We start from the raw sequence: 25,987 nt of genomic DNA, 5'->3' as shown, positions 1-25,987 counted from the left end.
TTGTGTCCTTTTGCATTCAATTTACACCCTGTTTCTCACTAGCAGCTCCGTCTGGGGAGATAACTCCGCGCTTGAGCAACGACCTGCGGCGATCCCCGAGCTGTAATTTTGTCACCGCTCACTTTTTAGCACTATATAAGCGTACTAGAATACTATATGGATTACAGAGCTTTTTCCTAAGCTTCTCCTTATCGAAATAACTAATTTGAAATGGGGACAAACTGCAGCTAGAGAAGAACGGTCACTCCGTATCGGCTTAGCTTTAGCTTTTTCGTAGTCGTCGAAATTTGCGCTCGTCATTACTGCAATACGTACCAACTTGCCAAACTAATGCACACTGTCAACCACCCACCACCGGAGGACCATTGCGGAATCGCAGCAGTGACCGATTCTGACGAGGAAGAGCGCGAATTCGCGAGCAGTTTGTGAGAACATGGGGCACATTAGCGATCAGGTCTGTTGTGTGGAGCCGCCTGAAGCCACGACGAACGTACACAAAGGTCAGTACGACTGGTGCCTTTCTGCTGGTGCGCGACTAAATTACGCACCGCGAAGACGTTCGAAAAACTAAAGGAACACAATTTAATGGAAATCCCTTTAGTCACACACGTGCTTTATTAGAAAAGAACACACGCACACAACACACTAGCACGCACACAAAGGCAAGAAAAATAAAGAAAAAGATCAGTTCCTTGAATAAAAAAAAAAAACGGAAGTACTCCCTTCCAGCATGCACCACACAATCACAGCATCGAGTCATAAGTGGGCTCTTCGAGGGCACTGAAGCTGTTGAAGAAAAGGGAGGCAGCGCCCTCGGACAGCCACAAGGGGTTGACGATACAGTGGTACTCGATGTAGCCCAAGACGGCACCCGCCAGGGAGTCCCCGAGGAACTGCCTGCCCATGAGGAGCTTGCAGATGGCGACGGCGATGCACCACACCAGGAAGGGCAGCTTGAAGAGCGGGAACAGGTGGCTGTGCTCGACCACAATCAGGGTGACGAGGAAGGCGCGCGAGGTGAAGCCAGACGGGAAGCTCAGGCTGGACGAGAGCGGCTCGCGTTCGTACTGCTCGCGGCTCACACCGGGACGGCGGCGGCGCGCCACGGCCTTCAGCACGGCCACCAGCACCACGTCGAAGAAGAGAGCTGCGAGGGAGGCAAGGGGTGTCTCGCAAGTTTGGTCGCAATCGGAACTCGTGTTATGTTTAACTCGGCAGGCGAAAAAGTGCGCTACTGCATGCGACGTATAGCCCTCTTCAGCATACCGTGGAACAAAATGCATACGAGGCAAGAATAGCGGGAGGCAAACCAGACGGAAGCACGATGCACCCACACACACTGCGCGCCGACACCGTGCACATGCGCACAGACGACAGGGACACTGCGTGCATGTCCAAGGAGCACGCGCTGAAAAGCTCGAGCAGCTCGTCACAAGGAGGGAGGTATATGCCTCGTGTGCGTGGACGGCAGGCGCACAAACAGCGGCGCAGCTGTAACAAAGCAGTTAGAACGAAGGATTTTACCTGCCATCGTAGCTGACAGCGCCATCGTATGTCAATCACCATACCGCAATGAGTTGAGGCGTCGGCGTCCATCAATGCGCCTCACCCATCACCTTTTGAACGGTTTTCCACTGGAACTGTGTAATGTGACATACCACAACAGACCGCAAGTGCTTATAGCTGATTGCCCCAGATGAAGCAATAAAGGCATTGTAAAAAAAAAAAAAACTGGAAACAGCACTAGCGCACTGTATCACTGGCGCGTCGCACAAGACTGGGTGCATTAAGAAGCACAAGGACGAGTTCGACAAATGTGCGGAATAGATTTTGTATAGTATATCGATTTCTTGTGGTAAGACATATAGCTTAAAGTGGGAGGTGTGTAAATGATCGCCTCCGTGAGCACCGTAGAAATGTGAGGGACAAGTGCGGAGGGTTTCTTGATCTGCACTGCAAGAAGTGTGAACCTAGTGATGATGGTACTGTTAATAATATTTTGGGGTTTTACGTGCCAAAACCACTTTCTTATTATGAGGCATGCCGTAGTGGAGGACTCCGGAAATTTTGACCACCTGGGGTTCTTTAACGTGCACCTAAATCTAAGCACACGGGTGTTTTCGCATTTCGCCCCCATCGAGATGCGGCCGCCGTGGCCGGGATTCGATCCCGCGACCTCGTGCTCAGCAGCCCAACACCATAGCCAATGAGCAACCACGGCGGGTGATGATGGTACTGTTCTTTCCAGCTCCGGCTAAAGTGCAAACTCCGGTATAAAGTCGAGCTGCGTGACAATATATCAAGACTGCACCATCGTCACGAGAAGCAGCCGCCAACTGACGCGTGAAATTATCGAGGCAAAAATAACTAGGCAGTTTAGGGAATATGTACCGCGTGTCCAAGCTGCCGATTGCTTTAACTTTGAAGGAATTACTATACTTGCGCCGTCACTGATTGTTTTGCTAGCTGCGCTTGCGCGATGTTCGGCCACAAAATGCCTGTATGTTCCGCGCTTCGCGGATCTTAATAATTTTTTACAAGTTACAGCGCTCGTTTGTCTCAGACTTCTTTCATCACCGTCCTCGTCTGATTGTGTGCATTAAGTTTTTTGTCGTGTCTTACCAACCCGCCAAAACTTCCAGGTTAGTGTAGTGGTAATTTTGACAGCACGCTGCCGCTGGTCGTATTGCCGTTTCTTTTACCCTTTGCAGCTTCTCGTATTCACGCTGCTCCTCGGGAGTCCTAACTACGCGTTGCCTACCCATGCATAGCGGTGCTGCAACAACAACGAAATCAGTTGCTAGCTAGGCTGGTTCATTTATATACGAAATGCTAGTGACGTCACTCCCACGTCGCAAGCTGACGCGTCGCCGCGGTAAGAATGCATGCACTTTTCGCTTCACTTTGCTGAATGCTTAAAGCCTGCTTTCCCTCCGCCGCGGGTCGGCCCGGTATTGCACAACCTTCAGGATCGGCCTACATTGTTGCCCACGGACATGGACACGAAAAATGCCGACCAACGAGAGGCTAACAGCCGCGCTGTAAAATACGGCACGCCACTTTAAAGCATCGGAGAAAAAAAAAAACACACACACACGGTCAACTTGGCGACAAAGCATCTGTGCAATTAAGTTAATGAGCAATTATGAGCGCGAGCTTGGTGCCGAAGTCGTGCAAATGTATAAAGGTACGGCGAGTGCACACGGGAAAAAAACATGCAGTACCACCATGAACTTTCGTGCTCCAATTTCCTTATTTGGCGCTTTGGTCTGAGGGCGCAGTGCGCTGTGACTGCACCACCGTCTACCTGAACGTTCGGCTACGCAACCACAAAGTGTATATGAACGTACGGACGTCGACGTCAACCAGGGGTCGACATGCTTACCCCTTTGCTTTCATAAACGCTTCACGCACGATGCTATTGTGCATGAATGCAGAATGTTTGAGACAAGAGCCGTTACAGAGATGGGCACCTTCGTGTAGACCTGCGCACGTATTCGGTTGATGAGATAAGTGTTTGCTTCTAACCTAACCCCATAGGGAAGCGCAGTTGAGGACGGCAGAAAATTAGGTGGGGTGATGAAATTAGAAAATTTGCAGGCACAATTGGGAATCCGCTAGCGCAAGACGGGGGTATCTCCATAGATGGGCATTCATGAAGGCGGAGCTGTCAATGCCAGCGCATTTGTAGAGTTTTTTGACAAAGGCGAAAAACACTGAGTGCTTTTAATGTCACGAAGACGGACATAGAAGGCGACCGTAGGCACGAGCAACAGACTGATCGAAGAATCTCAGTCGCACTTTAACCTGTGGCGTTTCACGTACGTCCTGAGCTAGTTTCTGACCCGTGGCGCTAGAAGGCCGCAGACAGTGCGTGCTTCTTGCTAGTATTACATTGCTACCGCGGTAACACGGCTCAAGAGTGACTGGCGTTTAAGCAAGGCTGGACTTAGACCGCAGCTTTCGCCCGCCCAAAAGGACAACCTTTTATTAAACTCACGAAGGAAAAAGAAAAAAAAAGACAGAAGACCAGTCCTCTTTTCGCCCGCGTCAAGAAGAGCCCAGCAGGCCGCCCGCTGCATGCGGCACCGCGTCACACCTTCGTTCCATGAATCGGTGTCTTCACCAAAACAACGGGTCCTGCGCCGGCTCTTCGAGAGCGCTTAAGATGCTGAAGAAAAAGGACGCCGTCCGCTGCGAGCACCAGACGTTCGCCACGACGACCACGTACTCGACGGAGGCCACGGCAGCGCCGATCAGGATGCCACCGAGCGACTGCCTTCCCAAGAAGAGCCTTGCGACGGACGCGGCGAGGCACCAGGCGACGGTGAGCGCCTTGAAGATGAAACCGAGTTGACTGCGCTTGACCACGATCAGCGTGACCAGAACCGTGGGGAAGGTGAACCGAGATGCATACGGCTCGTACAGCTTGCGGCATGCCCGGGGCCGGAAACGCCGCGCGACGGTCTTCACTGCCGCAGCCAAGAGAGCGTCGATGACGATCGCTGCGCGGCCGAGCACGCACGTGCTAGTCACGGTTCGTCTGTATAGCGGCGAGGAAAGCGCTTGGAAGCAGCGAACTAAAGCGTTGCATGCGCTCGAAGCGTACAAGCGACCGACTACAGGGGCTGCAGACCTGTTCGACAGCTGTGTATGGGCTCAACAATAATGACGTGCCGCGGCGTTTCTACGCCTCCAACGTCAACCGGCTGCGTCCACAGGCGCAGGTTGAGCCAAGGTGGTATTGAAATGTGCAACCAACCACGGCGCCAATGTCGCAGATGGCTGGTTTGGGGACGCAGCTCGGACCATATGTTTTTTTTTTTTTTTTCAATCCGAAGTTTACTTTATATGGGCAGAAACGAGCTGCTATCCCGTTTCTTTTATACTCTCTGAAGCATACCGCAGCTGTGGGGAACATGTAGAAGATCGCTTGCTGTTCGCAAGTTCTTTTTCGTCCGCCGCTCCTGGTACATCCCAAACGGGCTCGCAGATGCCTGGTTAGCGCAACCCACTGCCATAATATGCTAGGCTCACAGTACTATAGAGAGGTGGTATTAAAGGCGTTTTGCTTGTTCATGCGCCACTTGCAGCAAAAATGGGTTTTGTGCTCGCAGTTAGACGGTGCAGGTAGATTATTTCAGACTATTTCGGTATCAAAAAGAACTGCGAGGCACTTTCAAGTGGAACAAAAAAAAAATGCACGGTGTACACCGGCACATCCGTTATGTCACATGATCGTGTCCATAACGAAGGCGAGGCGTAAGACTTTGTGCACAGTCGCACTGTATACTATTCGTGTGAGATCGTGCAGTGGCGACGGGTCACCGTCGGGGGGGCTGCAATGTGTCATCAGCACGCGAAATAAGCTTTGGGTGGAATATACGGTCGGAATTTCATGTTGCCCCGAATACGTGGCGATGACCAGAACTTCTCTGCAGTCTGGAAATTTTCAAAGAGTAAGAAAAAAAAATTAAAGAAGGAGAGGAAGGGAAATGTGGCCGGATGAGGGTAGCAAAGAGAAAGTGGTTGTGAGTAGAGGTGTGCGAATAAGTAATCTTAAGACCGTATCGAATACAAATCGAATAGCGCCAAAAGCGAATCGAATAGAGAATATTTTCGAATAATGAGCAGCCGTTTGCACCATTCATATAAAACGGCGTTCACATACTAGTATATCCACAACGTTAGCAAGCTTCTGCCACTATAGTGCCCACTGTGAAGAGTGTTTCAATGAAAGCACAAATGGAGACATTTGTGCTTTCAAATCAGCAGCTTGTTCGCGTACGAAGGACTCTTCGGAGAGTGCGAGTGAATGCGCTTTAGCCGGGAACTTCAGGCTCCCTGAGCTGCGTACACCTCGCACATTCGTCGCTTTTGCTCTCACGAACAGTTGACGATTTAAACTATTCGAAAATATTCGAGAAACATTCGTATGTGCGAATAGCGAATGTTCAATTCGAAGACGCAATCGAATTCGGAACTTTCGAGCAACGAACCGAATATTGGCGAATATTCGCGCCTCTCTAGTTGAGAGCAAAAGGATGCGCCGCACTTCCGAAGCCCACGAATCGGAGATCACGATGCCCGGAAGCGAGCTATAGAAATGGTACAGCAAAATGGCCATCCGTATAGTTTTTTTTCTAAGTTGATGCGCATGCGGTTACCACACGGGGTGCTGCGCGGGAATAGCGGTAAAATGCACGTACCGAGGAAGACGTTGAACAGGAACGTCCTGATTGCCACGTCAATGGAGAAGAACCACATGAGGAAGATGAGGCCACCGAACCAGATGGCGAAGTGGGCGGATTTTTCGAACATGGAGAGCATGCGACGGTACTTGGCCAGCGGCGAAGACTCTGTGGCCGCCAGAAACAGGTGCGAAGAGATCACCTCGTCAACGCCCCGCATGACCAGCAGCAGCCGATTGCGCTTCCAGCCCGGCGGCGGCAAGTCCCGCTTTTTCGGAGTAGTGTCGTCGTCGTCGTCGCCGCCGCCCAGTAGATCGTTGGAGTTGGGCGCCACCTTGCCACTGGCGCTGATGTAAAAGAAAAAAAAAAAAAAGGGGGGGGGGGGGGGGTAATGTGTGATGGAAACAGAAAACGGCAGAGCCGTTACGCAAGGGCGCTGTGTTTATCTAAACGGTAGCTTAGACCATCTTCTTTAGTCACAAATTATGACGGAGGGTTCTTACGTCCTCCAAGTGTGTGTGTGTGTGTGTGTGTGTGTGTGTGTGTGTGTATATATATATATATATATATATATATATATATATATATATATATATATATATATATATTTCCTGGAAATCTTTGCAGAAAAAAAAACACTTCTAGCATGAATTTTAAGCCACATGAGGTCACTCGTTATAATCCCCAAAAATTGATTAATCACTGATATTGACCTCTCATACTGTTATACATGATACATTATATCACCAAAACCACACATATTTGTTACAAGTAGACGCAACGGTTAATATTGAGGACCTTCCGATGGTAGAAGGAACATTAGCGGTTGTGATACAGAGCAACACGTCGAACTTCTCCTAAAACTTGGTAGTAAACCTCTAAAACTACAACTGTTTTTCATTACTCACCGCACTAAAACGACTTACTGAACTTGAGTTACCAGAGGGTTATGCTTACATACAGAGCCATGTCCAAGATATTTTTCTTCTCAATAGTCGAAATATTCAAAAGTAATTAGCGTCTCCACCGTGGCTGGAATGGATATATGCTGAGTCTATTAGCAAAGAAATCGTTTAAGAAATTGGACTGGCAAAAATATAATTAAGTATTACACCGCACGCTTCAGAATTCATTTGACCCGTTTCTCCACATCTCACAGTCGACAGCTCCGCCAAACTAAAGAACACGACGCGGCTCTGACGAGCGTATTTCGGTGGAGGCACCGGGCGGCCGTCGCATGGCGCCAGCGACGTGCTGGAGAACAGCGCCGCCAACGGCAAAAGTCAGAGCATGTGAAGCAGACGACGGGACCAAGGCGCTCACAGTGCTTCCAGTGACTTCGCACTGCGAGTTTTAAGCGCACCAGAAAACTCACTTTCATGCGTCTGCTCTTGAGAAGGGTCGCCACTTGTACGAGGCAGGCCACATTCATGGCATCGGACAATACGTAAAGTAGAAAACTAGTGCAAACTGCGATACAAGTGCACCCCGCGAACAGAGCTCACCAAGGCAAGCTAGGCGTGAAACTTCAGCAGTTATATTCCAGATGTTATTTTGCTGCGCACGTCAATGTTGTCGTGTACTTATCATGCAAATAGGGGGAAAGGCACACACACGCACACTCACCCACAAAAACGAAACGTACATCTCCTTGAGCTGCTTCGCCAATCGCGAATGTGCCGGTCACTTTCCGCTCCCTCTCCTTTGTAATTTTTGATCTCTGCAATACTTCGTCGTCCTTAATGTCTTAGAAACTAGTCCAAACTTTATTCATGGCCTATTTCACACAGCTTAGAGCGACGGAAGCTGAGTGTGAACCCGCCGCTGCGTCTGTGTTCGCCGTCAATGCACAGCGAACAGTTATGTGCCGGACGCACCCAGAGTTAGAAAGCGCGAGGAAAGAAAATATACCCTAAAAGGAAGACTGACAAAACGGCAAAATAACGACTAAGAATATCCGGGGCCGTTGCATATCTGGAGGCGAAGACACGCAATTCACACGGTACGCGAAGCTCTTGCGTATGAACGGCTCCTTTATTAATGTTAGAACTAGACCACGGCAAAGCCGCGTCGGAAATGTGCAGCGATCAGCGATTGAAACGCGATACTAGGAGCTCGCTGTTGCCGCTTTTTTTTTTTTTTTTTTTTGCGTCACAGATGCGGTTAGGTGATCGCCGTGGGAAGAAAATGCAGTCACAATGCGTCATAAAGGTTCTCGCTTCCACTGTACACCACGATGCATCAGCTCGATGTCCCCTGCGCTTACAGTCCGTGCATAAAGCAGCGGCGATCATGCGCTTCGACTATCGCGTTTCAATTGCTGAGCACTGTACGTACTGTTGACTACAGACCACACGTATAGCCTTTCCGCCGTTCCTCTGGTGAAGCCGCGATGAAAAACGAAGTGAATGACCTAACCAGCTTCAGTCAGGTTTTAGTAACTCTTCGCGCACCCAAAACGCGACATGTTTGATCAGTAAACGTATAGGGAGTTCCAGCAAGTACGGACGCGAGCACAAGTAAAAGGAACGGACAGGACAACGCTGGACTTACAACTGAAGTTTATTGTGAATACATTCGATAAATATCCGCCACGCATGCGTATAAAACCAAGAACAATAACAAGGTGTATAGTCAAAGATCAACACAAACACACACAAGAATCCTAGTTACACCCCTTCCCTACAAGGGCAACGACACTTGGATTAACTTGATAGATTTAAAAACTGCAGTTCCTTATTATTGATATGGACCAAAGGTTCACTCACACAAATATGCGCGCCCAACTTTTTGATGTGGAACGCTTAGCTTATTTCTCTTTTCAGTTTACAGCGCTCTCTCACCACAATCGGTACACTATCAAAAACTGGTCGGGATTCGTGCTTTTTGCAATACAACAGCAAGTTTTCTCCTGTACCTGTAGGTAGCAAATAGCGATGCTCATGCATGCGATCATTGATGCTACGTGAAAGAGCGTAGGTTTGGGCATGTTGGTATTCCATAACTTTTACGTTTTTAGCGCACGAAAAGGGACGAGAGACAGAAGTACGACGCGGACACAGCGCTAACTTCCAACAATTTTTTTTTATTCTACGAAGCGGTACACACACACACACATATATATATACATAGGTAAAAGACAGCAGCGCACGCATGCGCATATGTACTGGTTTTGAACAAATAAGACAGCAACGAGACGTGTAATGGAAAGTTAAGATGATATCGAAGATGGAAAAGGCGGCCATGCATGCCAAAAAAATTTTTTGTAACTACTATATATGTGTATACGTGCTATATATGTGCATATATATGTGTACCGCTTCGTAAAATAAAAAACAATTGTTGGATGTTAGCGCTGTGTCCGCGTCGTACTTCTGTCTCTCGTCCCTTTTCGTGCGCTAAAAATGTAAAAGTTGATGCAACGGCCTGTCTGGCCACCATAGGATAGTCCGCATGATAGAGGTGTGTGATACACGACCGAAAATGCACACTTTTTGTGAAAAAAAAGGTGTTGTGATTCACAGCCAATACTTGTATCTTTCTTTTCTCCTGTGATGCTCTTGTACAACCTAACCAGCTTGCTCGGCGCCGAAAACACTAGTGTAATGCCATTCCTAGTGGCTACGCTCTTAAGATTGTAAGAGGCCATGCAGATACGACATCACTACGACTTTTTTTTTCTTTTTGAAGATCCATTAATTGTCGTCCGCGGTCTCACCACGGGTTTCTTTTTCGTCACCTTTCTAAACAAGGTTTCAGCCACAGCCGTCAAAAGTGAGGCCGGGAACCCTGCCGACATTAACCTCGCCTTCTGGGCTTCAAAACTTTCCTGCGAAGCGTGGGTACAGCTCTTGTTAAGAGCACTAGTGAAACATAAGGATGCTATGCCTCGTTTTATTAATTTGGAGTGGGACGATTCGCACGGGAGGAGCGATTTTTTCGATCTAGGGAAATAACGCCAGCACACACGACTCACTTTGAAATTTAATTTCCAAATCAAGAAATCTGATCAAGTTTTCCTTGCAGAGTTCAAACGTGAACCTAAGAACCCGGGCAGACTTCTCGAAACACGTTAAAATTCTCGCGTTGTAAGTGCAGCGTTGTCCTGTCTGTTCATTTTACTTGTGCTCGCGTCCGTACTTGCTGGAACTCCCCATACGTTCACCATGTGCCAACTGGCCCAGCAAACGAAAGTACTAAAATGTTTGGTCAGATTTGGTTTCACGTGGTATTTCGGCAACGCAAAACAGAAGAAAAAAAAATTACCGACGATTACGTTACTTCCTAATGCGAAATTTGAGCGCAGCAAATAAGCTGTTTCACCTTTTGGATAGATTGAGGCAAAGAAATCGAGCAACACATGTATGCGCTATCACAGAATTTTTTTTTTATTTTTCACACGTATTCCTTTAACAAAGACTCCACTAACAGTTCTTGACAGTCATGAAGGAAGCTTTGTGGTCGGAGAAATAGACTGATATATGTTCGACTTGGTACACCAATGCTTGATTCTCAAAGACGAGATCTATACAAGTGGCTCGCGAGGTTGTCACAGCCGTGGGGGAAGCAGAGGCTAAGCGCCGCCGCCGAGAAGACCCTGCCGTTCGCGCCGCCGAAGCGGAGGCTCACCGCCGCCGTCGAGAGCAACCAGCAGTAAGCGGCAGAAGCTCATCGCCGCCGCCGAGAAGACCCTGCAGTTCGCGCCGCCGAAGCGGAGGCTCATCGCCGCCGTCGAGAGCAACCAGCAGTAAGCGGAAGCGGAGGGGGGCGGCGTGTACACCCAGCGGCAAACGATGGGGGCAGAAGCGCGCGCAGCAAGCGGACAACACGATAAAGGGAGGAGGGAAGAGATAGCAGCGACCCTTTCCTCCTCTTTCTGCATGGCGGCGACGGTGTTCTATGCAGTCACGTTATCTTGACTCTCTAGCGGCGTCAGCGGCATCCAGCGGTATCAGTCGGTCGCTGCTAGCGCTGGGGCGATGAAAGGGGGGCGGAGCTGGTTACGAGGCCGACGACAACGCCGACGACGACGCGAAACCCAGGAACGGACGCCAAAGAGCTGCGCTCTAAAATCTACCGAACATCAACGTAGCTGGCGGCAGCGCCTGCTACATGCCATTACATTCGCGGCGCCGCCGTATGAAGGCGCCACCGGTCCAAACTCATCCCGCGCCCGATGCCTACGGGCAAACTGTCGTGCACCACTCGAGCTGTATGTATGGAAAAGCGCCAGCAGAACTCTCTAGACAGACATTCACGCATATAACGTAGTTTCAACGCACACTCAGTGTCCGGATGGGCGATAAAGTGCGCCCTACGTAAGCCCATGGTGATGCAGTAGCCAATTCTGAATCAGAACTATCAGCAGGGGAGTTCGAAAGAGTGAATAATTACCGAACTAAAAGCGCCAAACTAGCGTCACAGGTAGCACGGAAAGCTTTGTTTATAACAAAATGTGTCCCCCCAGGTGCATTTGCGAAATTGCTACGTTCGAAGCCGCGCGCCGCGCCATACATTCGAAACTCGCAACCGCTACGTCTTCCAGACGACGACAACGGTGCATGGCCTCCGAGACTGCGCAACATGCGTTGTCATGGCGCGTCGCCCAATCACGGAGGCCATGTACCGTATTCGGTGGTCACGCTTCCCGTGGAGCTCCTTTCTCGGAACCAGTGATCAGCACGATGATTATTTACACTTTCCAGGGCGCTGGAACTTGCGGGTGACGACATACCGCCGAGCGGTCGCACGCAAAGTAGCCGTTATACTTTTTCACAAAGAGCGCACGCAACGTGGAGAAGTTTGAAGCACAGCACGATTCGCGCAGCCCCGAGTAGTCACGTGCTCACGCGACAGAGCCCCTGCGCAGGTGGCACCGCGCCGGCACGGATCACGGATCGGGGCATGGTGGGCACCAGAAGAATAAACGAGTAGAGGAAGTACCGAGAGGATTTTTTTTTGTTGTTGTTGTTAGACAACCACAAGAAGCCGTCAAACAATGAAGCCAAGGAAATCATCGGGAAAAGTATGTGGTATTTTTCTTTTCATTGAAATGTAGAAACGGCAAGGTAAAGCGAAATGACAGTGGACCGAATGTATGTGTGTGTATATATATATATATATATATATATATATATATATATATATATATATATATACACACTTACAGATGGGAGTCGAACCCAGATCTTCCGCATTACGCGCGCGTTGCTGCGGAAATACCCAAGGGCGTGAGCGGGAGAACAGCCTTGCTTTTTCATCCTTTTTCACTGTTCTTTAGCTTACCATTTCTACGCTTCAATAAAAACCACATGCAATTTACCCTGCGATTTACTTGGCTTCAATGCCTGAAGGAATGAAAGGGCACAACATCGGGCGTGCCACGTGAATGTTCGCGTACTATTACAGCGCGCTGTTACGCAGTACACGCGAAGAATGAGCAAGAATGCGCGGGCACAGCCAACGCAGCTTGGCGTCTAGCGCACTGCAAAAGCATATATCCGAGTACTGGGGCGCTATAACGTAAAACTATTCCAAACTTTTCTATTCCAATTCTGCTATCAGCCCTCCACGATTGGTCAAAATTTTTTTCGACCACCCCCACGTCACCTGTCTGTCACGCGACGTTACGAAAACAGCGATACCTCCCCATCTGACATAATGTGTACACACTGATTATGCATGATTTGACAGGAAAAAGAAAAACAGTTATTTCTGATTCGACCCCTTTTCGCCATTAGCTCTCGGCTATTGGTAAAAAGTTTTCGGGCTGCACCCACTTCACCTGCCTGTCACGCGACGTCACAAAACCGCAAGAACTCACCGCGTCAAAGTGACGTGTACGCGATAAAGACGCATTAATATGCCGAACAAAAGTGAATTTTCTTCGGAATAGCCGCAGGCTGCCCCGTTCCGAAAGGAATAGAAGATGGCTGCCGCCGATCGCTCAGACGCTGGCTACTCGCACCTGCCGGAGAGCATGGGTGTATTTGCGTACAATAAAACTTCTTGCGTGGCCGTGTAACGTTTTCGAGCACTTTCGGCACGTTTACCCCCTCATTCTGCCAACTCTTCTTTGCTGAGGGTCCGTTTTAGCGTCATTCTTGAACTTCCGTTGCATGCCGCCGCGATTTTAGACCAGCCACCGCAAGCTAAGTAAGGGAAAGCCGACCAATCGTAGACGCCGGCACCACCCTCTTCGTCAGGTTATCGACTTTCAGTGCAGTGGCTCTGCCCCATCGAATCCCTCTCCACTTGAGCGTTCTCCTCGCCTCTTGTCAGCCAATTATATACGACAAGCCGCTCAGTGTAGACAATGTTATTCGTTTTTCAAGCAAACAAAAGTGACCTCCTTTCAACGAGGAGAGCGTTTGATTGGTCTGTTCAGACAACCCTGCGGGTGACCGCCCGGTGCTTGCGTTGGCGGTTACGCAAATTTGACGTCAGGAGATTGGAATACAAACATATTGGAATAGTTTTACGTTATAGGGCCCCTGCTCGCAATAATCGTCTTATATGCCTGCCAGCTGATACAAGAAAGGCGAACGAGAGACGGGCCCATCACTGCGTTCGGCCTAGACTAAAGCGTTCCTTCCGTTTTTATACCAACTGGGCCCCAGGTTGCGCGCTTGCAGTCTTTCCGACAGCAACGACACAATTATCAAGAAGAGCAGGTGCGAAGCAGGGCTGCTCCGATGCATTGCAGAGTGCTGGGTAGCGTCAGCGCGCAATCCAGAGCGCTTCTGCATGTTGGGCCACTTTGCTCAGCTGCACACATCCCGTGTATAGAGGGGCCGAGAGCCTCGGGGGCAGCCTTGTTTTTAACCTCAGAAACGTTTCCTATGTACAACTGTGTTCTACGCTCGCGCTAGTGCGAAGTCGGGAGGCCCGAAGCGACCGACCGTGGCACGAGTGCGTGAGTGGCGCGGTCTTGAATCCTGCACGCAGCGACGCGTCGTGCGGCTGCGCCCCCGCCGCAGCGACAGTCGCTCGTGAGGCCGCTGACAAGCACACACGGTCGAGGCTCGGCGTTTTTGAGGCACGTGAGCTGATGCTCGTGGCCACAGTTTTCGTACTCTTTGCCAGACGGCGATGTGCGCGGAACGTTCTGAGCGCGCAAGTCGGCAGAAACCAAGGTGGGGAGCTAGGGCAGTTAGTATATGCGTGGCTAAACTATATAGGGAAAATCCATCGGTTAACACGGCACTCGAGAAAGTGTCAAAGACGGGAGACCGGCTGGATCCGTTGTATTTAGCCCTCGTCGAGATTTGTGGAGTAGTCGTTTTTGTGTGATGAACTTCGCGGTTGGATTTCTGTGTTTAACCGGTAGAAGGAAACAAAATGAACGATCCGCGATCCCTAAGGATGCTGAAGCGGTAAAAACAAGTGCTCATGCTCGAAATGGGTTCAACTGCGGAAGATTGATGACATGATTGAAGATCGACTACCGATCGCATGACGCCCATGGGGTCGATTTAAAGAAACACCTTTTAAAGCAAAATTACAGGTACGTACGTCTCCACTGATAAGTATCGCCGGCAAAATCTTTTGCGAATCGGCTGAAACAGATCCCCGACAGCATACAGAAGACACTTCGCACTAGAATACGTCGTCCCGATGGGCGCACAACGAATCAACGAACTGCACTATATACATATGCGTAAATGAGTCCAATTATAAGGCGCCTAGACAGGTGGCGGTTATGGAACATGCATGCCGCGTGTTCTAGGTGATTTGTTTCACGCCCCATTACACAGTAACAAGTCTGCATCAACTAGGCTAGCATCAAGTAGCGATAAGTTATATTTATTCTATAGTGGGCCCTGCCTTTTGTTTTTCGCGGGCTTTTTAGGAGCCCCTCCCCCCTTTATTTTCTTTTTTGCTAGCCGCACATATCACCTTTTCAACGTGCCACACGCGGTACTTGACGTATTGCCTCGACAAGGAACTGATCGATGGACGATCTCTTCAGTCCTGGCCTTCCCTTTATTTTGCGTTCCACTTCACCGTAAACAGCACCGCACTCTTCCTTTCGGCGACCTGCCAACCGCACTGCGAATTGCACGAACCGCAGAATGCAAATAGCTTTCTGAGCCACTTTCTACAGAGTGCTGGCAAATACAGCACATTACAACGGTGAACTACTGCACTCTTGTTTCCTTTAACTCATTATTCGTGTAAACAGACAATATGGGTATAACGCATACCTGGCGTTCCCGAACCGATACAGCAATCTAGAGAAATCCTGTCGCTTGAAGCCAGCAGTTTGCAATGGCCTCATGACTAACAGAAAGACCGCACCGAAACGCTGCCATATACTAATAAATATGGGCAAGAAGTGCTTTATTGACATACTCAAGTTTCACCAACCTTTGTAGTTTAACCCTTTGTACGCAAAATATTCCTCCTGGAAGAGCTTACTCGAACGGTATGATGCAAGCTTATGTGCCCCCTCAAAAAGACAATCTTATCGCGATATCGATTCGCGATATACTGTCTTTTAGCACAGTATGTATACCGGGTGTTTTATTTTAACGTTAACAGAATTTTTTTTTTAAATCACCTGTGGCACTACACACTAATTACTTATTGAGCTGTAATAGTCGAAAATGTACACATTACATATACTGGAAATCAATACGCATAGTTCCGTAACTAACAAAATTTCCCTCATTAACTTTTCCACTTATTACATTAGCGCACATATTGCAATACACGAATTGAGGCCAGTCATTTCATAAGGCGCACCCACTTGTAACGAATTTTGAAACTAGCACCAGTTTTGAGACGAGCGCAGTCAAACTTGCAGTAAAAATGCACTGTTCCACTTACTTTTTTATCAAAACGCCTTTTATGCATTGAAGCTCAACAGTTACAGGAACACCAACGTATTTCGTCGATAACATTGGGAAACTTGGATAACTACAGGGACACGTACCTCGGAAACTGGTGCCCTCATTATTAGTTCCAATTGGATACGAGTTTAAAGATCACCGGCTATAATTCGTAAATTTCAATATGCCGCGTAAAGAATAGTTTAAAGTTAAATCGCAAAAATGTGCTAGTGAAATATTCACTTCCATTTCTTGTACAATTATCTGGCTTGGTAACCTGGCTCAAGTAGTAGAATTCCGCTACATGTCACTGGTGATTTTTAAAAATTCTGTTAACGATAAAACACCGCGTACACGTCCTACAACGTATAGCACACAACAGTAAGCCACGACGTTGGACGCGTTCGCAAGGTCTCCCTGCTAACGACCCAGTATAAAGTAGCGATTCCTTTCACTCGACTCTATATTCTTATACGGAACGCCGCTCGGACCACTGACGAAGCGCGAAAAGGAATAGCATTGGAACAGAATCATTGCTCTACACGGGCGCAGTTCTCTTCTTCGACACTCGATTTGTTACCCCCTCGCTCCCCCCACTGCGAGACGTCACGTAACTCTATCACCCAGAACACCAAGCAGAGGCAGCGCCGGCCTCTCCAGTGGTGGGGCTCGAGGCTTACAGAAAATTGGCCTTAAAGTAGGCCTGAAACACTTTTCTAATCATAGAATGTCCTCAGTATTAAAGGACGACGCCTCCATGAATGTGGCTCAAACCTTTTTCCAATCCTTCAAGTGTAAGCGCAGTTGGAGGTAGTTATCGCACCGATGCACGGCTTTCTCATTTCCACTGGCGCGCTGGACGCTATACACACGGGAGATGGCAAGAGGGAAAGACCCCGCACGAAAGCTGGCCATTTTCATTTTTTTTTTTTTTTTTTACGACGCTGCTAGCTTCCGTCTACGTTCGCTACGTTAGCAGCTACGTCGCTTTTAGAAGCCAATAAGAGCATGCGGTTGCCACAGCGTCTCGCCGGCAATGGAGGGCTCGACCGTCGCGGCATGCGGCAGCGGCCGCAATATGTAGGCTACGGAGAACGCCGGGTGCGAGGTCGGAGTCCAAGCGCAGCAGACGCAGCTACGCGCAACCGTCGTGCGTAGACCGGAAGTGCAAACATCAAGTTCTTTTTCAGTATTTTTTTAGATCACAGATACGTGCATCTTTAAGACGAAAGCCTTAGGTGTCAATGTTGGTGGTGACCTTGGCAAAACTGCACCGTGATGAAAAATGGCCGACGCCCCAGAGTATAAGAAACGTCGAAAAATGCTCGGGTTGACGTCACACTTCTCAGGGAGGTTCCTGTAAACAAAGCCTTATTGGAGAGGTCGCCTTAGTGCCACACGTGCACTTCCCAGTGCGGCTCGTTATGTCTTGCGAGAAGCCTAAGCCCCGACTGTGTAACTACATGTATTATCAAATGTGCAGCAGGCTTTCGCCTTCTTGTGCTAGAAGTGTGTAACACCTGCCGAACATTTTTTTTTTATTTAACTCTAAATTGGCAATTAATAGTATTACTGAGAATGTTCTCCTGAACAAGAAATCCGCCAAACCTGTCAAGCCCACTAGCCTACATGCTCTCGACGTAGCTGCTGACGACTTTGCGAAGGAGAGAGGGAAATTATTTTTCACCTTTTCTGAGACGAGATTGTACATTCTCTGCTGCATGCAGTGCAACAATATTTGGCTCACGCGCTTAATTACCGGAGCCTCGTCTACAGATCGGCAACGCCTTCTTATGTTAAAAAAAAAAATATGTTTCAGAGTCCCTTTAACTGACGTTCCCCCCTCAACTACGCCACTATTTCATTTCGAGCAAACGTCGAACTTTAAAACAGGAACTAGTATATAGACTACTTCGATCACACGTGCGTTCAGAGTAGACGCACTGTAGAAAAAAATATTTCCAATACAAGGCTTTCTCTAAGCGCTCGTATCCGGGCGGCCACCGCTCATGGGAGGGATCTAGCGACGAACCCCGCTGTCTAGTTATTCGCCTTCCACGTCGGCATATCCGTCCGCCAAGGACTGTGGAACGTGTGTGATCGCCACGCAAGTCGTTAGACGGGATTTAAATATCAGGAGCCGAATCACGTATCGTATAAGAACACAATAAGGCGAAAGCAGGCATCGGCAAAACGGAGGGGCGTTGTATATCGAATGGCCAATACGCAGGCTGTGCTATTGTGGGACGTGTGTATATTTCATTTGCGCGTATAGGGTGGTGAGTATTTTTTTTTTTTTTTCTGGCATTCTGCTATGGGTCCTTGACAAAAAGAAAATACGCATGGCGGATGCGAGTATGTATCACGAACATAAATTCAAACGCAAAAACGTCTGAACAGTCTGAACCGCGCTTTTATGATTCAGAGTTGCATAGCGAGCGCTTATGAAACATACCAGACCGCGGTTATGCATAAACACGAACATCGGAAGACAGGCGCTTGATACATCAAGTTCGTCTTTATGTCTTCGCAATTTCTTAGCGCTGTAACTATATATATCATAGGGTAAGCAACTAGCCCAACATTCAGCATTAGTGACGCATGTGAGATTCGTTGTGCATAGAAGAGGACCACAGAACGTCTAGCGATAGAATACACACAACACCGCATGTTCATGTATAAACCCACATAAGACGCGTTATACTTCCATGTTCGGGTTTCACTTTGTGCTGGTGGTGTACACGTAGCTTCGTGTTAAGTCTCGGGTGGATGACAATATTTGCTTTTCATAAAGACTGCTCACCTTGCGGATTTTCGAAATACTCTAATATAATAATAATATTTGGGGTTTTACGTGCCAAAACCACTTTCTGATTATGAGGCACGCCGTAGTGGAGGACTCCGGAAATTTTGACCACCTGGGGTTCTTTAACGTGCACCTAAATCTAAGCACAAGGGTGTTTTCGTATTTCGCCCCCATCGAAATGCGGCCGCCATGGCCGGGATTCGATCCCGCGACCTCGTGCTCAGCAGCCCAACACCATAGCCACTGAGCAACCACGGCGGGTATTTTCGAAATACTCATTAACTTTAAAAAAAAAAAAAGATTTCCTACTCGCTATACAGGAAGCCTAATGGCCTTCAAGGTTTGTATAAACCGCGTAATTTCGTGCGACGTCTTACTTCCACCTTCGCCGCAACTCTTTCAGAGGACGATGTCGTCGAGTTTTGAAGGCCGCCAGCTATTTCGTGCGTGTTTTGAGCTTCTTTTTTTTTTCCCCTTTTCACCCCGGCCAGTCCGGACTTGAACCTATAAACCGCAATAAAGTGCATTCCTCTTTCTCCGCCCAAAAGTCTATATGGGTGCGTGACGATCGCCTCCTACACGAAATTCAAGTTTTCGTTATAGTTTCCTCCACGGGTTCACAGGGCACGGCATTTTAGAAGAAGGCTGAATATTTTCGGTGCCTAGTATTCTAATTTCCAGTCGGTACCATATAAGATCTGCAACGTATACGGTTTCTCTTAGTACAGGCGCATGCTATTCCGAAGTTGCAACTTTTTCGCAGAAGCAAAGGCCCTAAACCTGTTAACGCCACTGTACCTGCGGGTACCTATCTATATTATTGGGTTGTTCAATGCTCTGAGACCTATTTCTGAACAATGTGCACCGGCACATTTATATGTTTCTATATACGCTCCCCAGTAAGTGAGAAGCACCCGTGCCACCGTTTCCACCAAGCCTATAGATAACACGAGTGAAGGCATCTTTCGTCACCTCCTTAAAAATCACCTCCAATATCGTAACTACGCTCCGCCTAGTTACATGTCCAAGCTGTGTCCGTTTTTACCGCGAGGTACATAAAGAAGTCGGAGAGTGCCACATCTCGACTATAAAACGGGTAAAGACTCGCTGCGATGCTTCGGGGAACGGTAAAAACAAAGGAAATTACTTTGACATGGAACAAGGCGTAGTTAGGTCAGTGGAAGTGATTTTTAAGAAGGTGCCAAAAGATGGCTTCACTCATCTATAGGCTGGGTAGAAACGGCGGGACGCGTACATTTCACTTACTGAGAAGCACACATAGACATGGATACGAGTGCGATGAATAACCTTCAGAAATAAAGATTTAAGAGCATATGTCGCAGCCTTTATTGAAGAACCCTTGTATAAGTAAACGTCAATCAAATACACCCTTGTATAAGTAACCGTTAATCGATACAGCGAAGAAAATGTCTATCGGTGTGCATCAGCGCCCGCCTCATTTCCTCGGCGCGGATGGAGTACAGACCGACTATATACGTATTTCTCAAATGGAAAGTTCAGTTTTCAAAGTGTGGCACAGTGCTAGCCTTTGACGTGTTTTTACTCGATCCCATTATTACATTTTTCCCGTAGGGTGGTAGCTCCACATTTATTGTTATTATTTAAACCCATGAAGTGATGTAGTCGGTTAACTATTTTTGTTGTAGGCGCACCAAATACATTTAGTTGAAATTTCATGCAGCACTAACCCCGTATGGCTATTTAAAGGGACTGACAACTAAATTTTATAATACCCGATCTTTTTTTGTGTGTGTGCGTGTGTGCTTATTAATTCTTATTGGTCTGAGTGTCCAATCATACAGTGGTAGCGCGGAAAACCCCGTGGAACACTTTTTAACAGAATTTTTCCGATCTGCACTGAGGATGCAGTTGTGCTCAAGAAACATGCTGGAAACAGTGATAGGTGAGCGCGACAGCGATTATACGCCGGCTGTGCGAGATTGATAACACGGAACTCAGTTTAAAGGGGAAAACTTTAAAACAACTTACATTCTGGTTACCCGCCGTGGTTGCTCAGTGGCTATGGTGTTGGGCTGCTGAGCACGAGGTCGCGGGATCGAATCCCGGCCACGGCGGCCGCATTTCGATGGGGGCGAAATGCGAAAACACCCGTGTGCTTAGATTTAGGTGCACGTTAAAGAACCCCAGGTGGTCAAAATTTCCGGAGTCCTCCACTACGGCGTGCCTCATAATCAGAAAGTGGTTTTGGCACGTAAAACCCCAAATATTATTATTATTATATTCTGGTCATGCAGTACAGTTGAACAAAGGAAAACATCGCAGCGTAGGACGCAACGTCCGCTTTGTCTGGTCTCTAAACAGCGTCTCTCTCTCTCTCTCTCTCTCTCTCTCTCTCTCTCTCTCTCACACACACACACACACACACGCACACACACACACACACACACACACACACAAACGCGCGGTCCGTCCACTTCTTGTCAAAACACCCCACCTCCAAGATAGAAGCACAAGAGCGACGCCCTGCATGCTCTCCGTCAATCGCCGAGGGCACAGGTTGCCTCCGTCGAGGTGGTGCCGTCTCCGCTCTCTATTCCGGCCAGACGAGGGGTCCATTTCGCTTTCTCTCGGGAATGCGTCTCTAGTGTGCACGGGCGGTTGATACAAACACAAGAATACGAAACAGAACACACTGCCCTCCCCCCCCCATAAATGAGCGTGCTCATTTTTTCCCCTCAGTCGCGGAATTCAACTGGATATAAGAGTTGTACAGGCCGGCGAAGAAGTTTACCGTCTGGCAGCCACACTGTGCAGGCTCGGACTTGTCTGCCTCGACTGGGAAGCACCTCGTAAATAACGGCTCTTTTCCAGAGGAACCGAAGTAGTTTTGCGTCATGAATTAAGAAAAGATCGCCTTTCTTGAGCGAGTTGTTGCCTTTGCTGGCGGAGTTGTGCGTCGATCGCAGCTGCGGTAAATATTCGTTTCTCCACCGACGTCATGCGGAAATTATCTAATATTCTTCGGTAATGGGGTTTCCACCTTCGCACTATTTCCTTGGTTGAAGTCGTAGATGCAATGGTTGGCTGACCATTCGGAAGCGTTAGCAATGTTTTGCCGGTGAGAAAATGCGACGGTGCCAAGGCAGTTCCTTCGTCTAGTGACGATCGTGTAGGAAGGCCAGGGGACGTGAATTAACGACAGCCTCAACTTCGCTAAGTATTTACCGGTTTTTTTAAACTTTCTTTGCCAATTTAGAATTATAATTCCTACTTAAACAGCGAACAGCGTGCTGAATTCTATCACTACAAATCATGGTAATTTCATTTCCATCAACTTCTCACAACACATTCTGGCCAGTTGTCTGTCCCTTTAATGTTCATTAGAGAAATTACCGTACAAATTGTTCTTGTTGGTGATGTCCGCCTAGAAAGTAGTATATCCGCAAGAATGACGGAGTCTTAGATGCAATATTCTTTAAGAAATAATGCCCCGGATAAAAAGAAACACGCTCTTCAAGCTTGCAACATTCCAGTGAAACAGCTCAATCGAAACATCAGCTGCCCCATTCTCATTAGCTCTCCTCTTGTCCTGCTGAAAAGAAGTACATTGTTGTGTATCAATGAATTCTGGAGTTTTACGTGCCAAAACTGCGATTCGATTATGAGGCACGGCGTAGCGAGGCACTTCGGATTAATTTTGACCACCAAGGGATATCTTAACATGCCCCCCAATGCACGGGACAACGGGGTTTTTCGCATTTCGCCCCCATCGAAATGCGGCCGCCGCGGCAGGGATTTGATACCGCGACCTCGTGCCCAACACGATAGCCGCTAAGCCACCGCGGCGGGTGCATTTTTGTGTAGTCGTAATTTTGAGTAGCTTGCATTTGTGCAATCGTACAGTAAACAATTGTACAGGTACAAGCAAAGAAAGCTCTCACTTAAATATTCGAACGATGCAAGTATATATTTTAAACATGCCAAAGTGGTCATGAGTGGGAGGATTCTGCATGGTTACGCTTGCCAACAACACAGCTCGTACACGCTACGTTCTTGTAACAAAACCAAGCCTTCAAACCACTACGCCCAAAAAAACAGTTCACAACCTTTCAGGCACATATTTCTCTCGAAACAATCATCGCAATCTATCGAGCGTGCCCTGCCGTTCTTTAACGCTGCACGCCCGATCCTTCCATGAGGCAACAGCACGCGCGTGAGCAGCGTGACATAACATTATTGATGGGAAATTAGTGAGCGCAGAGTTTTCAAGAAAGGAGACGTAAGCAAGACAGATGATTATTGATGCGGGACAAAGATACGCCCCAAAGGGTGCCAAGTGTATTTAGAATGCAGCGAGAAGGGGATTACAGGAGCTCCTTTTTTTTCACAACCGTACAAATCAACAATGAAGCGAGAGGAAGCGCAGAAAGTGTTACCTGTTACGCCTAATCGAAATGTTGGAATATGGTGAATTGAAAAATGAGAAAGGACAGACATATTAGCGCAGATGGGGAACAAATCAGCACCTTCTGCATTACGCGTGCGATATGACGCCCATCCTGTAGCCCACTTTTTTTTCTTCTTTTTTTTAAGGGGGGGGGGGAGTGAAATGTCAGAAAGCGGCGCTCGTTTTTTGTAAGTCAAAATCGCGTGTGCTCACCAACCAAAACCATCGACAATACGCAAGCCGTCGACATCAAAAAACATCGCTCTGAACGTCGACCTTTCTTCAGTTGTCGGAAATAAACTATACGCAGTTCGGTGGCCTTTCTCGGACGCTCAATAAACAACAACATAGGTACGGCCGAACATCTTCTGTGGAGCTGCTATGCCTTTGACACGGTCCGACAAAGGACACTACGCTCCCTGGGCGGGAGCCGACCTGGCACCCTGCAGGAGTGGCTCGACCCGCCATCGCACATCGGGCTCGAGGACTCAGTCCAGCTTTGGAGTGCTTATTTGGACATTTTCAGGGACAAGGAAGGGCCTGGCCACCTCTTTGCCTCTTTGCAGAGCCGACCTCGGGACCACTCCACCTCGAGGAAAAAGAGAGCACCGGTCCCCCTCTCCCTCCCCCATAGAGCACCCCTTTTCTGCCGCAAGGCTTGGCCTATTGAACGCAGAAACAAAGATGTTTAAAAAAAAAAAACATCAATCAAGCGTCTCTCTTCCTTCAGTGGTCGGCAACGCTTCAGGCGCATCAAGGCCTACACAAGACATTTGACGAAATGCCGTACGTCATTTCTTCAACAGCGCAGTGTATAGAAATGTGGGCAGTATAGTTACGAATATGTACAGAAACAAGGCATTCTTTAGCGCCAATATATACTCAGGATTGAAGCCGATGGGTGGTTCACAAGACCATCCATGCACATGCGCCAGGTTTGAGATGTAGGCGTCGCCAAAATGTACTGTCTCGAAATATTATACAATAAACCCAGTGGCGTTCCACGTATGCAGATTTACAACGTGGAGCACGTGGAAATTATGCGCGGAACCCAGATACGTTCGCGACACATTTCTAGGGAGCGCACGTCTCGAAATTGGTGCCACTATATACAGCCTATTCGAATTGCGTGCTAAATGGACACTGTTTGACGATGTATAACCTTAAATTCTATAATTACGACATATGTACGTGCTATGTACGTGTATGGGCATATGTACGTGTTCGTGACTGCTGTATTGTGTGCGATTAATTTGTTCGCCGGAGAAGGTGACCGCTGGTAGGGTCGAAACCACGGTGGAAGCACGCACGGCCTACGTGAAGCAGTCTTCGTCCGCAGCTATTGTTTTGTGTATGATTAAATTGACTGCCGGTGAAGGTGACCGCCAGCGGAGTCTGAACTACGGCGAGAACCAGTGTGCGCGTGTGTGACCCATGTCTAGACGGCAAGAGGTGAATGCCGACGCCTCGAGAAGTTTAGAAAAGCGGGCCGATCCGACACTTCACCAGTCTGCTCCGGGGACGGTAAACGAACGCCGAGCAACTGTCGGGCAAATAAGCTGCCGACATCACGCCCCGACACCGAACACCGCCAGCCGCCGTGGAAACCAGCCGCCGACGTCGAGGCGCCTACTTCGAGAGTCGCTTTTACGGGCCGCATCGGTTGGGACGGACTGTCGGCGCGCCCGGTTGGCTGCATGTCACTTTTGATTCTGTGGACTCCAAATATTTACTTTCCCAATTATTGTTTAGAAATGTAGTTTGAACTGATGTTCATTGTTCACGTTGCGATTGCACCTCGTAATTGTTCAACATTGTTACAGCTGTTCTTTGGAATTGCCACTTTCATACTTTTTCTGTTTAACCAATTCGCATCCACTACTTAATAACGCCGGTTTGTTTTGTTACTAAGAGATCGCATTAAATTACTGCTCTTTGCTTGATTTGATCAGGCCTTTGTCTCGTTCACGGCGGCAATTGGCAAAAGCCAGGCACCAGACTCCACCCCCTTATCTCACTACTCAGGAGGAGCTAACGTATCGACTCTTGAGTCGTGACACTGCGCCAGTAGTGACGCGATTGCTCTCCGTCGCAGCCAAGCGCGCGCGCAGCAATTTCTCTCCGGCTCCGAAATGGGCAGGCCACGCATGATACGTACTCTTGAGGAGCAGGCAGCTTTCAATCAGCAACGCCGCGATGAGAACCGGGAAGCGACTAGTAAGCACAGCGGGGCGTGGCACTTCTGGAGGCGCCGGACGTTTGTGTGCATGCGCGAGTAAGAGCGTGCGCGAGGGAGAAAATGTGGGGATCTGCCTAGGCACTACTGAGGACAAATTTCTTAGCGCGTGCTGTATGCGTTTGTCCGTATATGCGCTGGCTGCCAGTGCGGTGAGACAGGTGAAGTAACGGGCACTGTTGCCCCATTTGGTGACCACTGTTTCGGACAGAAACACCACCGCACGTATACAATAGTTGACAGTGGAGCCGTCTTCAGTGAGCGCAAGCAGCAACTGCGTGCCGAGAATCCGGCAGCTTACCAAGCCGTCGTTTAATGAACCGTCTGGATTAACCCAGTGATAAACACCGGGCCGCACTTTTCAGCTTCGCTGGTTAACCATCTGCACGGAGTGCTTGGGCGGTGATTTTTTTCTTCAGCGTAAGATGGACACCCACAACGTTGAGCGATGCCACGCTGTAGACGTCGGAAATACGCTTCATGTAGTTGCCG

The 25,987-nt window shown here is 48.5% G+C and overlaps 1 protein-coding gene across 2 annotated transcripts in view; it reads right to left on the bottom strand.

The window, feature by feature from the left end:
• Window positions 1-592: 592 nt before the first annotated feature.
• Window positions 593-25,987, bottom strand: part of LOC142576597 (polyisoprenoid diphosphate/phosphate phosphohydrolase PLPP6-like) — a 39,963-nt gene continuing 14,568 nt past the window's right edge. The window contains exons 2-3 of one of the 2 annotated variants that reach the window (XM_075686792.1): window positions 6,210-6,538; window positions 593-1,147 (exon numbers count right to left, since the gene is read on the bottom strand). In XM_075686792.1, coding sequence (XP_075542907.1) covers window positions 744-1,147; window positions 6,210-6,538 — 733 coding nt within the window. In that variant the 3' untranslated portion in view covers window positions 593-743. Of the gene's footprint in view, window positions 1,148-4,018; window positions 4,506-6,209; window positions 6,539-25,987 lie in introns of those variants that run through there. The other variant, XM_075686802.1, reaches the window with a different exon arrangement.

The sequence above is a fragment of the Dermacentor variabilis genome, chromosome 1 (assembly GCF_050947875.1).
Source record: "Dermacentor variabilis isolate Ectoservices chromosome 1, ASM5094787v1, whole genome shotgun sequence".
Lineage (NCBI taxonomy): Eukaryota > Metazoa > Arthropoda > Arachnida > Ixodida > Ixodidae > Dermacentor > Dermacentor variabilis.
Note: the sequence above shows the minus strand (reverse complement) of the source record. Positions and strands in the feature narration are given on the sequence as shown.